This window comes from Podarcis cretensis, assembly GCF_951804945.1.
Source record: "Podarcis cretensis genome assembly, chromosome: 8".
NCBI lineage: Eukaryota > Metazoa > Chordata > Lepidosauria > Squamata > Lacertidae > Podarcis > Podarcis cretensis.
In genome coordinates, this window is record NC_137177.1 from 48,861,506 (window position 1) to 48,879,494 (window position 17,989).

General features: G+C 42.9%; 1 protein-coding gene across 3 annotated transcripts; it reads right to left on the reverse strand.

Moving 5' to 3' along the window:
• Positions 1-379: 379 nt before the first annotated feature.
• On the reverse strand, positions 380-17,292 carry ZDHHC1 (zDHHC palmitoyltransferase 1). Of its 3 annotated transcripts, none has more exons than XM_079989129.1 (12): positions 17,005-17,292; positions 10,774-10,872; positions 9,447-9,665; positions 8,807-8,982; positions 7,902-8,003; positions 6,805-6,929; positions 6,323-6,481; positions 5,381-5,493; positions 3,958-4,043; positions 3,241-3,310; positions 1,849-1,963; positions 380-992 (listed from the first exon to the last, which is right to left on the reverse strand). In XM_079989129.1, the coding sequence occupies exons 3-12, from the start codon at positions 9,663-9,665 to the stop codon at positions 457-459; spliced, it is 1,701 nt and encodes a 566-aa protein (XP_079845255.1). In that variant the 5' UTR covers positions 10,774-10,872; positions 17,005-17,292; the 3' UTR covers positions 380-456. The 3 variants fall into 3 exon arrangements, with proteins under 3 accessions (XP_079845255.1, XP_079845253.1, XP_079845254.1); XM_079989127.1 differs by having other exon boundaries at positions 3,241-3,334; positions 17,005-17,290; XM_079989128.1 differs by lacking the exon at positions 17,005-17,292 and adding an exon at positions 14,393-14,508 and having other exon boundaries at positions 3,241-3,334.
• Between the last annotated feature and the right edge of the window lie 697 nt (positions 17,293-17,989).

A 17,989-nucleotide genomic window follows, 5' to 3' on the forward strand; every position in this document is an offset into this window, starting at 1 on the left:
TGCTACTGTAGGACGAGTGACTTTCCCACCCTGCCCCTTGCACTGTTGTGGTAGCTGCTTTTGGCACCCCATAGGAATACACTGCGTTAAGCAAAGGGCACAGGCTTGCTTCTGTGGGATCTGTAAGAGAGCTTGAAATAAGATTCCAACCACCTATAAGGCTTAGCCTTAAACCTTCAAACCTCCTGGTACCCATCAGTGAGGAAAGACTGTTGCCCAGGAGCAGATTTCTACAATTCCGTTGGCCTTCAAAGGCAAAATGACTTCCCTGCAAAAGCTACAAAGATGATGGAATAAGCCCTCTCCCCCATCCACAAAAGGCAGGTTAACAAGGAGCCATGAACAGCCAGCTCCAGAGAGCAAGACAGATGACTCAAGATTAAATCCTTGAACAGGAATATATTTGGAGAGTGAGCAGCCCACACATCCCTTCTTCTGCCTTGGCTCTTAGGATGTCTAAGCTGCAGTTGAACTGGTGGTTGAGTCCCATACGTGGCAGTCCTGATCATCCACGTGCCGTTTACTGGAGCATTTTCTGTGGGGGGGTTCAAATGATGTTTCACCGGACCAGGGTTTGGGGACAGGTGGCTCCCCACTGCTTTTGCTCACAAAGATGGTTGGGATCTTAGGAGACAGTTCCAGCTCTTCCACCCGCTGACCTGCAGGTGGCTGACAGTTCTTGTCTTTTGGGTTGTGCGTGGTGTTCTGATGCTTCTCTCCTCCCCCTCTGGAGTGGACAGTGGGGAAGGGGAGATGCCGAGCGTTGCTCTGGGAAGCTGCATTTGGGGCACTGCTCCCCAGACGCGTCTGAGCCACGGGGATCTCATCCATGGACTCGGCTGACTCGGAATGGTAGTCAGCTGGAGGACCTGCGGCCTGGACGGGACCGTTGCTGCCTGTGGGTGTGACTATTTTGGGAGGGGCAGCCGGCATGGGAAGGCGAAGGCTGGAGGACGAGGATGTTGAGGAGGTGGCACCTGTGATGGAAAGTTCTGCAAACATAAGAGGAGGAAGAGGGTGTTAGGAAATGATATTTCCCTCCTTCAGCAGCAACGGCAGGGAACCTCCAGACCACAGACCAAATAAAGTCTAGAAGGGCTCGTAATATGCCCTGTGAAGACATCTTCCACAAACCACACATGACCTTATATGTGGTATCAGATGTGGGCAGGTAGAGATGTGGCTGCAAATCAATAATTGGAAACCTTAAAGTGTGCCCCTGATTGTTCCTTGGCAAGTAAGGCTTGCCATCAGCATCAATCACCTGATTGGTGGTGACAACAAGCCTTGCAGGGATTGGCTGTGCTTCTGAATTCCCAACTGGCATGTTTCAATTAGGAACTCTACAGTGCAGCCAAGCCCCACACAAAGAGGGGTTTGCTTTACGTACTGACCAGCATTTCCACTAGTAAGTTCTGTTGCATCACCTGATGACTGACAGGAACTGACAGGTAGGCCACCTTGCCCACCTAGCATACTCAGGGGAACTCAGGATCAGGCCCAGCAGCTGGATCCTATCCACCACCCCTGTTCCACAAGAAAGGCCAAGAGGCAAACAGAGCAGAGCTCCAGTACATGTATGTTTAGAGCATGTAGAAAGAAGTGATCTAGAGAAAGGAGAGGTGGCAGCTCTGCAGTTAAATCTGGAATCTACTGATTGGTCAGCTAGTGGTCACATGTGATAATAAGAGTTATATGGTTTCTGCTGCTGAGAAGAAATGCTCCAATGTTTAGAGGCTGTGCAATGATGAAGGAAGAGAAAATGCCTGCCTTCATACACCATTCATGACACCAAAAACTCTATTCAAATACTTTCTACTTCTGACTCTCTCCACCTTTTCCTTTTACCTGGTTGTAAAGCTGGAAGAGAGGACCATGGGCCATCAGCCATCTTGGATCTTTCTTCTGACACAGAAGAGGGGACCTTATGCAACTTCTTTCTCCTTTTCTTCTTCTTCTTTTTCTGAAGTTACACAACAAGACAGATCTGCTTAAAATTATTGCAATTTTAATGGTTAGAGGAGGGGTGGCTAACCTTTTAGTGGCCTGAGGCCCAGATTCACCCTTGGCCAGCCCACTGGGGTTGAATGCCAGTGGTGTGGCCAAAATACACTTTCATGTTACACTCATGGGAATAATCACACAGCCTCCTGCTTCAGCTGATCTGTGCCGATCAACTGAAGAGGGAGTGTTATCACTCCCTTCCTGCTCATAAAATGATTAATCTGATGACCAGGGGGGAAGTGAGTTGTGTTTCCAATAGGAGTGGGCTGAGCAGAGAGAAACAAAAAACAACAATGGCTTTGCAACTGCCACAACAGATGGGGACTTGGAGGCAGGGAAAAATGCTTTGGGTGGTTAGCCAATCCCGGATTAGAGTGACAAAGAAGGACCTGGATGACCAGAGTTAAGATTCCCACTGAGCCTTGAAGCTCGCAGGGTGACCTAGGAGCAGTCATTCTGAGGATGGGGCGGGGAGGCAGTGAGCAAGGGCAAAGAACAATGTGGTCCGACTGAGCCCCTTTAAGGAAGGAGGGAGAGATAAAAAGTAAAACAATGAGCAAGGTGGTAGGTATCAAACTAGCACCACTTCCTTCCATTTTAAAATAGTTTTATAACTGATGATTGAGAGTCAGTGTGATGTAGACATTAGAATGTTGGTCTGGGGCTTGGGAGATTCAGGTTCAAATCTCTTCTCAGCCATGACGCACACTCGGTAATCTTGGGCCAGTCACTATTTTTCAGCCTCTCTCTCTCTCTCTCTCTCTCTCTCTCTCTGTGTGTGTGTGTGTGTGTGTGTGTGTGAACTGCCTAGAGGAGGGTTATTGTTTTTTACAGTTAAGTGGTATACAATTTTAAAAATAAAATAAGTAATAAATACCCTCAGAATGAGAGAGATGATTTTCCATGAAAACATGGAAAAGAAGGAGAAAGTGCACATCTGACCCTTTTCATATTTAGCCTCAGTACAACAATGCTTTCAGTTTAAGAGCATTCAGAACCCCATTCCTCACACTGCCATCAAAGTATGAACTTTGTAATTTTGCTTCAATGGAAGGATACAAGCAGATAAAGGGCTACTAACCACAGAAGGGAAGATGTCAAGGATACAAGTTCAGCTGTAAATGATAACAGCTGCAGATGAAAGAGGAAGTGTGGCATGATGACTTATGCCCCAAGATCAGGCGCAGCAGCACAGCCCTAGCACAAAAGACTACAACTCACAGCTCTATCTCTCACCTGTGGCTGGTCTCCATCTTGCACCTCTGATTGCTCAGGGGTGAGGATGAGCTTGGTGTCTGAGCCATCACTGCGAATGCAGAACTTGGTTAGGCTGAAAACAGAACAGGCAGTGCTGATTTCTTACATACCAATCCATCTACAATACAATAAATAAAAGCTTCACCTCCTTTGTCGGCCCATCAAGCCTTTGCTACTGGAGTTCTAGTCTGAACTCCCAGAATTTCTTCAGAAAGAAGAAATGCCTTCAGTTTTTGCTTTTTTAAAATACAAAAACAAGAAGTAACAAAATAAAAATGTCACACCATGTAAATTATAATAGTTTAACATAATTTTCTTCTTCATGTGAAACCCATTTGCAATGTGGAGAATTTCTGTATATTTCATCTTAATATTATAATTTGTATTTAATCTCTTTTCCATGATTTTGAGGAAATGCTTTGATAAAAGTTGCTCCATGTGTCCCTTTAGTAACATATATACACAGGGAAACTTCTCTTATAGCCCATTCACACAAACAGCTAACCTCTCTACTTGTACCTATGAGATTATGTACATTGAGAATGGTGTTATGACACCTCAGATGCCTGGAAAAACTGGAAGTGCTAATTTTTCCTCCCCTCAGAGTGACTTCATTAATCTACCTGCTGTGACTCTAGAACAGCTTCTAGGTAAGCTCAGTTATATGAAAAGAAACTTGACATCAGCTTTACTCACTCTTTCCCAGATGCTAATCCTGTAGAGTCTTCCACCTGGATCTCAGGATTGGTATATCCAAGGCTTCCTACATAAAACTGCATTTCCTGAAATGTGCAAGAGTTATTTTAAAACAGAGGCAAGTGAACAACCCAGGCATCCTAACAAGTTAGTTTCCCTCTCTTTATTGTAAGTCAAAATTACTGTAAAATTTAGCTCAAGTACCTGTAGATTTCAACATCATCACTACTTTTTAAAAGCCTGGTTGTATAATATATTTTCCCAGAAGGAGGTCCCAGTATGTTCCATAGGGTTTGTTCCCAAGTAAACATGCATAGATTGCAGCATCTTAAAAAATCTCAACCAAAATAAAAATGAGAGACACTTGCATATAGTTCACTTTTTCTAGTTGTATTTTAGATGATAAAAAGATGAAAGGCTTGGGCAATTGTTTATGAACTATATAAAATTATGCTGTGTTTAGTTGAGCACCAACACTATCAATCACTTCATTTTAAAAGTCACTAGCTCCCTATTAATGCCATGTTCAAGTCATGGCTTACACCTCCCTTTGACAGCTTGGTTTTAGTCTGCACAAGTTTCTTACATATTTGAAATTCAGCTCAAAGCTAGATTCGAGTATACAAGCTAAACTGTCTCTCACCATGCAGTGCTGAGAGACTATGGAAGATCACATTGTACCGAAAGTGCACAAAATCCACTTGGAATGGATGATTTCTTTAAATTGTACAACTGAATTTATTGTCAATGTGAATACTGTCTATACATTCCAAGAGAGGATTGATCAGGCATATGCTGCATGAGAATCAATTTTTTTTTTAATTCTTTTTAAAATTCTTTTTAAAATTCTTCTTTTTAAAGAAGTTGTAAATGCTGTGTTTCTCTTAAAAGAATAATTTGGTCAGTATTAAATGATCCAAATATAAGGGTCATTTATATAAACCAAATCAATGCCCTCTGCTAGAAACATTGAGTTAAAGGAGATTTTTCTATCTATATCAGGGTTGGGAAATCCCAGGACTGTGGGTGCAACTTGGCTTTACATGGGTCCCAATTGGGCCCACAAGGTCATTTCATCCAAACCTGATGCCAGGTGTGGGGCAGAGAGAGGCACAATTGGATCAGCTGCCCGACTGAGTTCCCCAATCCCTGCAGAAAGCAGCTTTGCCAGCTCTCGAGAGAAAGACCTTTTATGGTAAGATTTTAAATACATTCCCAATGTAGGTTTTAAAAAACCACCACCACAGTGCTGCCTTTTACACTTCATCTCTAAAGAGCAGGCAGAGTACTCTGACTCTCAATCTCAGTAATAGGTGCTACCATGCTGAGACTGGAAGATAAGCTGCAGGAGCCAGCAAACTACTGTGTGCCTTGTCAGGTCAGATCCAGCCCATAGGTCACAGGTTGGTCACCCCTGCAATACCTGAATAGGCCTCACTTGAGGAGGGCAGGATTCTAGCTGCTTGACAGGATCCTTCATCTCCTGAGGGGGGCGTTGCTGCACAATGTATTCGTAGGTGGTCAATCGATGCCACACTAATGAAACAGAAAAGAGAAGAATTAAATGATAGAAAATCTGCCAGCTCAAACACTGCATGAATAAAGGTGGAAAAGCTCGAAATTATTAACTAACATCCTCCTTATGGGTTCTCAATAAATAATATATTTTTCATTGTTAAATCAAAGAGTTAAGTAAACAGTGCATGCAAAATACTCCAATCCAAACAAAACAGTCATGGGTGGTCCTTGGAGAACTGTGATGGGAGAGTACTATGAACTCCACTGTCTATCCAGACTTATCCAGACCATAAGTGAATGTATGCCCCAGCCACCTTCACCTTCAGCTGCATTCACACTTTAGAAAGATATTTGAATGGGAAGGTACAATTGCCATTCTGCTTATTACTACCCCACCATTTGAAAGTCGGGATAGACACACACTCAACCACTGGGGAACGGAAGCAGACAACTGTTGGAATAAAAATGCTAAGAAGAGTAAGATGAATCTGAGCAGAGAGAAGAGAGACCAACTACATCAGCTTAGCTGGGACCAACTGCTATTTGGCCTCTCTTCTCCCAAAACTGCCTCCTCAGTGGCCGGTTCAGCTGGTCACTTATAAGGGGAATTATGTAACTTTAAGACTTAGTATCTGAATTTGCTTGTCTTTTCTCTCCTCTCATTTCCTTTTCCTTTTGTATTGTGCCTTAGATTGGAAGCCTGTGTGCAAATACTTACTTCTTTTTATAGTCTCTACAGAGTATTTATATAGATAATAGAAAACATATCCCAGTTGCTCCTTACACAGCATGTGCACAGCAGGGGTTCCCAATTAACATGAACTACAGGATAAAAAGTGATACCTACTGAGGTAAATGTGGAAGATCAGCAGGTGACCCAACAGGAACAGAGTCAGCAGCCCCAGGAGAATCAGAACCCCAGTCAAACCCAAAATGGCAGGTCCTTGTGTCTCAATGGGAGCAGCAGGAAGGAACACAAACCACACATCCGTCTGGTTCTTCAGGCCTAGAAAACAGAATTATACAAATAAGGAAATTGAAGCCAAGTCTGGAGCCATGGAACATCTGAAGGGGACTGATACTGAGAAAGTGTGAAATACCTTTGCTGTTCAGGTCAAAGGGAACAATTTCTAAGAAACTTTGAGCTTGAACATCTCTTTATAGATGTTAATGATTTAAGAAATTGCATCATGCTGCTCTTGATTATAGAATGCTGTAATAGTGTATGATAATTGGGATACTTAATCACTAGAGGTGCTCCCTGAGGGAACCTAGTTGAACAAAGTGTTCACATTGAAACAGTTCCTCATGCAGAGTGTGGGTTGATACCTTCAAAGTGCTGGTCTGTGCGCAGTCTCATGGGGTTAAGGAAGAACTCCACAAAAACGTAGCAAGCAATGAGTAGGATTAGGAGAAGGCCTAGGATGGCAGATATCACGCTGTTCAGAAAAAGCCTGCCAAGGAAATAGAAGGTCAGTTAGCACTACTCTGTCTGTTGAATGATCCCGGTTCTAGCATTAAGAGAGGAAGGAGGTTTTTCCCATCCACTTTCTCCATACCATTCATAATTTTATACAACTTGCTTTTCTTTCTAAACCAAAAAGCCCCCAACGTTATAGTCTTTCCTCATAAGAGAGTTGCTCATGCCCTTTTCTGCAACTTTTTCCTGCTCTACAACATCCTTTTTGAAAGTCCACTCCCAGAACATGGTATTCCGAGAGGTCACACCATAGATTTGTATAACAGCATTATGATATGGCAGTTTTGTTTTCAATTCTGTTCCTAATGACCCTGAACATAGAATTCATATTTTTATAGCTAATGCACACTGGGTTTGTGTTTTTATTGAACTATCCACCATGACCCTTAGATCCCTTTCCTGGTCAATCATTGTCTGCTCAGACCACATCAGTGTATAAGCGAAGTTGGGATTTATTTATTTTTGCCTCAAAGCCCAGAGGGGTGTGCATGTAGTGTGGCACACACTACAGAACTCTATCCTAATTTAAGTTTGACTTGTGACACACATGCCAAAAAAGGTTGGCATCACCTACTTCAGAGCTACTAAAAGAGGACAAAGCTTAACCTTCAGTAGCCAGATGGAACACAGCAAGAAAGTGAGCTCTATGTCCAGCTGTTTGAGTTAGGGTTCAAAATAAGCATTTGGACAGAGATCCCTAATATTTGGCTAAATAAGTTCTAATCTGTGCTCCCTTTGAAAAGCCACTGAAGAAGTAGGCATACAATTCTGGCTGTAAACTTAACAGTGCTCTCTGATTTGTATGGAGTATGCTGTAATTTTGAAAAGGAGAGAAACTAGGTATTTGGACAATAGTGGCTGAAGCACAAGGCACAGGGATGAATCAACAGTCTTGCACAGTAGCTTTGCTTGTGTTGATTAATGCTGTGAAAGACATGATCCATACCAATAGTTCCTCTCTCCCACACAGTTGTTGAGCCACATGCAGTGATGATCAAATCCACACACACACTTGTTGCAGGTCCCACAGTGCTTTGATCTGGAGCTCCTAACAATAAGAAAGGAATGTTCATGTTAGAGTGGATAAAATCTGCAAAACAGAACTAATTACAGTTTGTTGCTCATGCCTCTCACAGTCTGGGATGCTACATTAGACACCTAAAACACAAAGAAAAGGGGAAGAATAGAACACCTAAGTCTACTAAAGACCAACATTACACACTCTCTTTCTCTCAGGCTACAAACCCAATTGAGCCTACTTATATATTTTGCAACAATGCAACTCCCACTTAAATGCAATGAAGCAGCATGAGACCATTGCTCTTTTCTTAATTGCTGCTGACTTTTATGCTTCCTGCCAGCACACCTGAGCAAGATCATTCTATCCTCTCTCTTAATGCTACAATAAAAACACTGAAAAACAAGTATGTTGGGCAAGCCAAAATCCCTACCTAACCACTGTGTCCAATGCACAAACACAATGGTGCTGGTGGTTATTGCACTGTCAGTGACTTCCTGCCACCAATGTAGCAGAGCCAGTGGCTTCCAGTGAAATGAAGCAACAACAAAAACACAGGACCCTACCAACAGGAAAAATCATTGCCCTGGCAGTATTTGTTTCCATAACTTGAACTGAGGAAAAATTAAGGACTGGACTGCTTCTGGAACCACAAATGGGTATTTAGTTGACAGCTCTCCAATTCTCCAGTTCTCCAATGAAGGTAGAATATAACTCCACAACTATTACACACATGCTTCATCTGATATTTCCAATACTTGACTGCTGTCTGTGAGAGGATTCAATGCAATAAACTTACAGAAAACACAAGGAAGAGCAAGACTATTACTTACACATTGACATCACAGATGTGACAGTGGCGGTTTTCAATGACGTGAGCATGCTGGCTTCGATTGAAAGTAGTGAGTGGCCCCTGGTAATTCTTCTCTCGCACACCGTCATCAGCTGGGTCAATAGAAACTGCTGTAAGATGAACTACTAGATGGCAGAGAAAAAACACTCCGGGACACTGAAGTGGACACAGTTAAGGGTTGTCTCTACAAATATACTGACTTCTCATTTTCAGGGTCCCATTTAAGCGGGCAAAATATCAGTTTTTAATCTCTTCGGTTAAGAAAAAGGTCTCTTTTGTCACCAAGTGAGTCAAAGGATTCAAATTACCATTCATTCACAAAGGCACAGGAGAAGTAAAATTAACAAGGGATGTGGGCAGCGTTGAGAGCAAAAGGACACAGCAAAAGGGCACGAGCCATTAGTGTACAGAAAATTGCATTTATTCTTTTAGAAAGCGTAAGATATTACTCAAATGCAACAATCCTACAAATTGCAGTAAAGTAAGGGTATAGTCTGAACGATAGGAACACTCAGTGATTTTGCTCACTAAAGGTTTTCTACCATTCCTAAATAACCTCACCAGTAATTGTGACAGCTTTATTTGCAATACTATGCTGAAACATCAACATGTAAGGATACAATATACCCAGCAGGAACCCAGTGCGCAGGCAGGAGTGGCACAAGGACACCAAAGCCAACCACGGCAAAGAAGAGGTAGAGCAGCCAAGCAACAAACTGGAATGGATGTGGAGGCCAGCTCCAGCCATTTCTCCGGGCATGCTGGGACTGGACCTCATGAGCTGCTTCATCACTCTTCTCTGGTGCTGTCTTATTAGGTGGTTTATTGCAGATGTTCATCTACCAGAAGCAGAAAAGAAAAATGAGAAAATGCTTTCTTGAAAGACAAATTTTACAGGGATAAAACCTCTCAGTCAAAGCTTTCCGTGCAGAAAAGGCCTGTCTAAACACCAGAGAGGTGGCAACATAATGTGCCACAGCTTGTGTAGCTTTATTTATCTGAAAGATCAATTGCATTGCCCAAATATACCCACTTGACTACTTTGATCTGCGGAACTGGCACTGTTACAGGTGCCACATAATATAATTTGTTCTACATTTGTAGGAAATGGATCTTTAAGTATGGCAGCACCCACACTTTGGAACCTCCTGCCTACTCACATCAGGTAGACACCTTCACTGTCCTCTTTTCAGTGCCTGCTAAACACAGTTTTCTTCAGACAAGCCCAACCTGATTTTTAGAATGTTTTAATCTGTTTAGTTTATTGCTGATTTTTTTTTAAAAAAAGTTTCAAACAGTTGCTTTTAACTGTTTCTACTGATAACGTTATTGTTCTGTAAACCACTTGGAAGTTTTTAAAAAGCAAGCAGTGTATAAAAATTATGAAATAAATAATAAAAAGACCACCCCATAAGACAATACTGCAGCTTGCCTTGTCTCTTTGGATGTTTGCTTAGACCAGGTTTAAAGGTTACATCTGTTATACTGTTAGGCGTTGAGATAGGTGCAATGTTGCCAAGTGTGCTATTGCTCTAGGTGAGAACTGTGTAATGCTTTGCATCCCAACCCCCGTAGATGAATGAGTATGTGTGTTTTAGTGCACTGTGGAAACATATCTCACCAAACATAAGTAGTTCTGAAGCAAAGTTTTCCCTCCCCAGTCCATATGTCTGCCTTTAACCAGTATGTATGTCTAAAGACTTTCTGCATTTATGCTAAGTACTTTGAAAAGCAAACAGAGGGAAGAGGAGGACTGGATTATCTCCACAAGTTCAGCTACTTTGTCTTCTGCACAAATCTAATACAAGCACCCTTACTTGATATTTATTACAAACAAGCAAAGACGTCACATGAAAACTCTAAGCTTCACAAGGTGTGTGTAACCTGGAGTAGCCCAAGGGCATGGAAGACTATAAAAGTTGCAGAAGTCATGGAGGCTTCCCTTACCCCAGCCGCAAGATGGTGGCCTCAGTTTCTCAGTGCAGGCTCCTTTAATCTGATCATGTAGCTCTTAAAATGTTCTCATAAGGCCCACAGTCCTTTTCTCTGTAGATAAAGTAAATTAGAAGGATTAAATCATATCAAAAACAATCTTTTGAAAAAATACGATACATAAAGGCTTCTGTGCCAAAGCCTTCAATACAAAAATGATACTTTACATTTTAAGTAATACTGTTTTTAAAAACAATTTTGTATCTTTTGCTGGGTACTTTTTGACCCATTTCATCTCTATCCAGTGAGGACAGGTGTGATGGAAAAGCCCACCAAATAGGTCATCCTTTATTGCAAAGCAAAGCCCACTTCATTCTCGAATATATGAAACTAGCTGAACTACGAAAGCTAAAAAGAGGCAAGCTATCCACTGTCTGCTTTGGCTGGTGAAACTGGAACACAACAGACACTTCTACAAGAGGTGAAAATTCATGATTCTCCTTTAACAGAGGTTTTTGGGGGGTTTTTAAGCAGAGGCTAAAGCAACTGATTTTATGCATTGGCAGAGGAGTGACTTTTGATGCCACTCCCTAGGGAACACAACACTAGTGTATTGCCAGGTCTTCTACACACTTTCTTATAAATACACACTACAACACAAGGATTGCACACGTGTGCTCACAATACTCAAACACACAACACCCAAATTTTCGTAGTCAGGGATTGCAAAATTTTTTTGAAAGAGAAACAGTCTCAAGTGGCAACCACAGAAAGCTTGTGTAGTATGTAGTATATGCCTCTAATTAAAATCTGATCTCAATCATGTACGCACTAGATGGGTTTAGGGAAGCCACTATTTTTTCTGATCCAGACTTCTTCATTTGGAAAACAGAGATAGTAATATTAGACTGTTTTACAGGATTGTTGTGAGGATTAAAAGAAAGTGTTGTAAACATTCATATTATTATGAATCACAGCAGATGATTAAGGAGACAAAAATATATAAATCTATAGCTCTGCTAGACAGCACTTAACAGAAGCACAGGTAGTACTGTGCCCAGAGCTCAGAAACTGCTCACGCTAATGAAATTCCCTATCGCAAAATGCGCCTAGAACAATGAGAGTTTTGAGGTGGTCTTACTACCACCTTAGTAAGAACTAGCTGGTAAGTGGGTGTTTAAAAGTTATCAGAATTATCAAAGGCTAATTGAGGAAGGAAATATAGTGATCTGGTTGGTTGGAACTGGAAGCAAACATATTGTCTCCAAGCTGGGAAGAAGGGGAGTTATTTTTCCACATGCCTTTCCGTGTTCTGAAAAGTGAAAACTGAGGCACCTTTCAAAATTAGGTGTAGTACCGTATTTTTCCCTCTATAACACACAGATTTTTTCTCCTAAAAAGGAAGGGGAAATGTCTGTGTGTGTTATAGAGCGAATGTGTGGTCCCTGGAGCCGAAAAAGCAGTCAAAAATCAAATTGCGCGTCTCCTAGAAGGGAAACCTGAAAAGAAGAAGTGGCTGCTTTCCTGCATTCTGCCTCAGGGTCTTACTGCCCACCCTCCTCTGTTTCGTTGCTGTGTTTGCTGAAACGGAACAAAGAGCAGGGAAAGCCCCTCCCCTCCAGGGAAGGAGAGGGGAAAGCAGAGCGTCTGTTCCTTCTAATTCCTCTCTGTGCTCTGGTGCTGCTGGGGGAGAGGGAGAGAGAGGGGGGAGGGGGAGGGAGAGAGAGGGGGGAGGGAGAGAGAGGGGGGAGGGAGAGAGAGAGAGAGAGATATGGCTGGCTTGGGTGGGGGGAAACTTTTGCCTTTCTTTCCTCCCTCCGTTAAATCCCTCTCCTGCATTCTTAGCCAGCTGCTTCTCTGTACACCCCTCTCATGTCCCTTCTTTGTTTTTCCTTCGCTCCCCACTTAAAATGTGGTTACAAAGCATAGATCCACATGGATCCTCAGGATCTTTGCATTGGGTCACTCCAAATTCACCATCAGATCACAAAGCATGTCCATGGCTACAGCCTGCCCCCCCAAAATCACGCACCCACTGTTGCCTGGGGCTGCAATGGTGCAAAAACGTGGTTAAAAAGCATGGATCCTCAGGATCTTTGCATTGGGTCACCCCAAATTCACCATCAGATCACATAGCATGTCCATGGCTACAGCCTGCACCAAAAAAATCACACACCCACTGTTGCCTGGGGCTGCAATGGTGCAAAAATGTGGTTACAAAGCATGGATCCACAGGGATTCTCAGGATCTTTGCATTGGGTCACCCCAAATTCACCATCAGATCACATAGCATGTCCATGGCTACAGCCTGCACCAAAAAAATCACACACCCACTGTTGCCTGGGGCTGCAATGGTGCAAAAATGTGGTTACAAAGCATGGATCCACAGGGATTCTCAGGATCTTTGCATTGGGTCACCCCAAATTCACCATCAGATCACATAGCATGTCCATGGCTACAGCCTGCACCAAAAAAATCACGCACCCACTGTTGCCTGGGGCTGCAATGGTGCAAAAACGTGGTTACAAAGCATGGATCCACAGGAATTCTCAGGATTTTTGCATTGGGTCACCCCAAATTCACCATCAGATCACATGTCTGTGGCCACAGCATGAAGCCCAAAAATGATACATCCACTGTTTCATTCAGAATGTTTTTCCCCTTGTTTTCCTCCTCTAAAAACGATGTGCGTGTTATGGTCAGGTGCGTGTTATAGAGCGAAAAATACGGTATATCAAGAGATGTTGAGAGGCTACTAGTAAGGAGAAATTAAAGTGTCAGTTCATGAATCACAACTGTCCAAATGCCTCAAATAGGATTTAGGAAAAAGCCAGTCAGTGGAAGGAAAGCACAAATAATGGAAAACTTGCATTTTCAGTTCTCAACATGCTACGCGGTCCAGCCATGCCCAGGAAGCTCAGTTAAACATCAAGAGAGCTGTGGACTCAAAAAGGTTGAAAACCTCTGGTCAAAAGTGTCTAGCCTGCCTGAAAATAAATCTGGATGTCTGAACAAGGAATAATAAACAGGTTGTCTGAAGCACCCAGTGTATAACTATACCGGTAACACAGGATAACTAAGACTTCATGCATCTGATGAAGTGGACTGTAATCCAGGAAGGCTTATGGCCATAATAAATTTGTTAAGTCTTCAAAGTCCCACAAGCATTAAAAAAAAATACTTATACTACTGTGGGTCCCAATCAAAGGGGCTCACTCCTAGGAAAGTGCATAGATAACTGCCTGCATAACTTTCGAGTAAACGTGTACAGGATCGTGCTTGCTATTCACTTCCTTAGAACGTTTATTATAATTCCAGCACTAATTAAACAGAGGTAGATTAAAAAAAATAAAATAAAATAGATTTAAACTCGACAGCCAGAGAGAGAGAGACCAGCTCTTCTCAAGCCAAGACGCCGGTGATGGCACAGAGACCCTTCCTCCATCCCAAAAAATACTTCCATAGAGGTTCGTGGAAAACCACGAGCACCCCATAAGTCCACGATCCCCCCTCCCCCCGCGGGAAAGGCCTCACTCCGGCGGCTGTATAAATCCAACCCCCACCCACCGGGGGAAGGGGGGCCCGAGTCCGTCCTCCTCACCTTCCCCCCGCCCAGCTCAGTGCGGCCACGCACCCGCCTCATGCCCGGGATCGGGAGGGCGCTGAGGGGCCCCCTTCCTCAGGGCAGGCCCTTCTGGACCAAAGGCTCATCGGCGCGGGTCAGGCCGCGGGGCCCGTCTCCATGGCGACAGCAAGGGCAGCGGCCCGACTCCTCCCCCATCCTTCCAAGCCCCGCCCCGCCCCGCCCCTCGCTCCCTGCCGCTCGCAGTTTCCTCAGCTCTCCCCCAGGTAGCCCGCCCCCTCCTGGCAGGCACAGGGTACTTCAGCTCTCGCCGCGAAAACAACGGGCGTATCCGGCGGCTTCATTTTTTTGGCACCCGAAAGTCCTAATGCTCCTTGAAGGACAACGGGCTCCTTATCACGCTGCTCGCTTCGAAAGAAGACTCGTTCGTTCCTCACAGCCCCACTCAAATCTCGTTTCAAATACAGAGGGGACCAACGCCTCCAGATTGAAGCAAAAGGCACACCAACTCCGGACCAAAAGTGCCCAAAGAGAAAAGTTTCTTCTCCTACTCATAATACAGTACCCAGAGCTTCTGGACATGCAATAAAGCCGAGTGTCTGAAGATTCAGGAGACCCAAAGGAAAATGCTTCCTCACACAGCACGTAGTTGTCAGTCATATGGCTGTGGGGTGGGGTTTTTTAAAGTTGGAATATATACTTTTGTTTAGATTTTGTGTTAGTATTTATTGCATTTGTATCCCACGTCTTCCTTCAAGGAGCTCAAGGTGGAATACACAGATTTCCTCCTCCAATTCCTACAACCCTGTGAGGTAGGTGAGGATGAGAGTGAGTGACTGGCCAAGGTCACTCAGTGAGCTTCATGGTCAAGGATGGATTTGGTCTCCCAGGTCCTACTCTGACACTCTAATCCAGGCACCCCCAAACTCTGCCCTCCAGCTGTTTTGGGACTACAACTCCCATCATCCCTAGCTAACAGGACCAGTGGTCAGGGATGATGGGAACTGTAGTCCCGAAACATCTGGAGGGCCGAGTTTGGGGATGCCTGCTCTAACCACAATACTGCACTGATTGTCTACAAGGGAACTTCCATTTGTAATATTTCATTTCCTCATCTTTTAAGAATACTTTATTTGCTTTCTGCGTTGGCTGCAAATTCTCTTTGCACTTTTGTTGCTCCTTTTATGCGTAATGTTTATTTTGATACTAAAAAGGATACGCTGTTCAGTTGATAATGGTGTTTTACAGAAAATGGTCTCTTTTTTTGTATTTGCTGTTTATTAAAGATGTTTTAACCCATGTTGAAAACCGTTTATTTTGCTTAGCTGGTATAGAAATTGATTAAATAAATGGAATTCACTAGCACAAGTTGTAGTGATGGTCTCCAACTTGGTTGGCTTTAGAAGATAAGTCAAATTTATAGAGAATAATGGATACTAGCCACACAATGGTTGTGGGTCTACCTCCATAATATTGGAGGCAGTATTTTGTTGGAGATATCAGTTGCTGGGAATCACAAGCAGACTTGCTTATGTCCTGCTTATCGCTTCCCATAGGGAACTAGTTAGCCACTGTGAGAACAAGATGCTGGAGTAGAGGGCCCATTGGCCTGATCCGACAGGACTCTTGTTCTTAAAGTGACACTTTTTCTTCCATGTCACTCATGTATCTCAGAATATCAAAGACACAGTTGCCTCTGAATTTATGCAGAAAGTCTTGCACCCCCTCCACGCACCCACCCACCCACCTGAAATTAAATGACAGGACTTCTGTGGTCTAGCACAGGGGTGGTCAGCTTTAGAGTAACTCCCTAAGGGGGTTGCATCAGCAGTGGGCAAAGCCAGAGACAAAGAGTGTTCTGGATTAAGTAATCTGGAATAGACTCCTGATTCAGCTTTCACAAGACAAAAGTCCCAGTCCTGTGCTAGTCTACTCAGATGTAAGCCACACTGGGTTTCATGGTATTACTCTCAAATAGATATACAGAATTTGTTTGTTTGTTTGTTTGTTTGTTTGTTTGTTTGTTTGTTACAGCTATTGTTCTGGAAAGAAAGTGAAAGCTATTTCTTTTTTACTTTAGTGTGCTATACAAACAGGTATGGTAGAAGCATACCAGCTTGTTTTCAGATAGCTAAGGAAAATCATCCTTTCCCTACAACCAGGGGGAAAGTTGTTACAAAATCAATTTATGTTTATCAAATAAAATAATGATGCAATTGTTCTCAAACTACATAGAAAAAAATGGAGAGGGAACTCACTTAAACAAGAAAAATGAGGAACAGAACAGGAAGGAACTCTGATGAAGCAGAAGAATAGGGTAGTTTCAGGTGATGGACGCTGCATAAAATGAGATTGGGGGCTGTTTCTAGCCCCTTGGAGTGCTGGTTGCTGACCTATGCTCTAGCACTTTTCTTACAAACTGAATACTTATTTGGTAAGAGTAGATATATGAATGTTATCCACATGTACACAACACGTGTGAATACTGTCTCAAAATACTTGTTTCTGTTCCTTTTGTACAAAATCATAAAACGAGTTCATAAACCTGGTATCTACAAACATGTTGAATTTAAACTTTTTTAAAGAGCAATTTCCCTAGGCAATAAAAGTGGTTTTTAGAGTTCCATATTATCTCAACAATTTATTCTGAAGGTTGTACTTACATTAAATGACTAAAAAGCTTCCATTGTGGCTCCAGTAAGGTTATACACACAGACGCTTCGTTTTTGCCTGAAAACCAGGACACTCTGTCAAATGCAAAAGCTTGCATACCTTCACCAGAAAAGGCCCCAAATGAAGAAAAAAGCCAACAACTTCCCTCTTGGATTACTGCATTTCTTTCATTTAGGCTGTACTGGACTCCATTCTCTCTCTTGAGGCAGCAGCACTGATGGAAACTGACTGGCTGGGAAACATGAAGAAATCTCTAAATAGAGCTACTGGAGTAAATCCAAAACACTGGAAGAAACCTAATGTGCAAAATATTTAAAAACAAGTGGATTGCCACTCCCTTTCTGGCCTATGACGATGTGGAAGCTGTGCAAGACCACACCCTATCCAGCCTTCAAAATAAAAACCCCATTTAAAAGTTGAAATATACAGAGAGAAATAATGGAGTACGTATTTTCCTTGGAGAAGGGGAGGGTACTGAAGGGTAGACATTGAACTGGGCTAGCAAGCTTTAGTCAGGCGACAGACAAGGGAAGTTGTATTTTAAGGAACAGACGTCATCCTTCCTTTTTTCTTTATCTTCAGTGTTCCCCTTTCCTTCTCTAACCAGATGCTACTTCCAATTTGGGTCATGAGGTGGATGAAACCCACCCCCCATTCCTATCTGCTTCTTTTTTAAGAGTGTTTCTAGCATATGCAAGATACGAGACAAAATGTTCAGGCAGTATTCTCATGTTTTGTGAGAAATCAGGCCACTCTCCCCTTTTCATTTGTTTTTCTTCTGCTCCACCACAACCCCAGAAAAATTCCTGCAGACCCCCATAATGTGAGAATGCACCCTCCCCAAATCTCTACTTCCTGTTCCTTCTGATCGTATTTTCAGGGTAATGGTGCACCTAAATGCTTTTCTCCCTCCTGTTCTCAGCATCTTATCTATCTACCTATCTATCTATCTATCTATCTATCTATCTATCTATC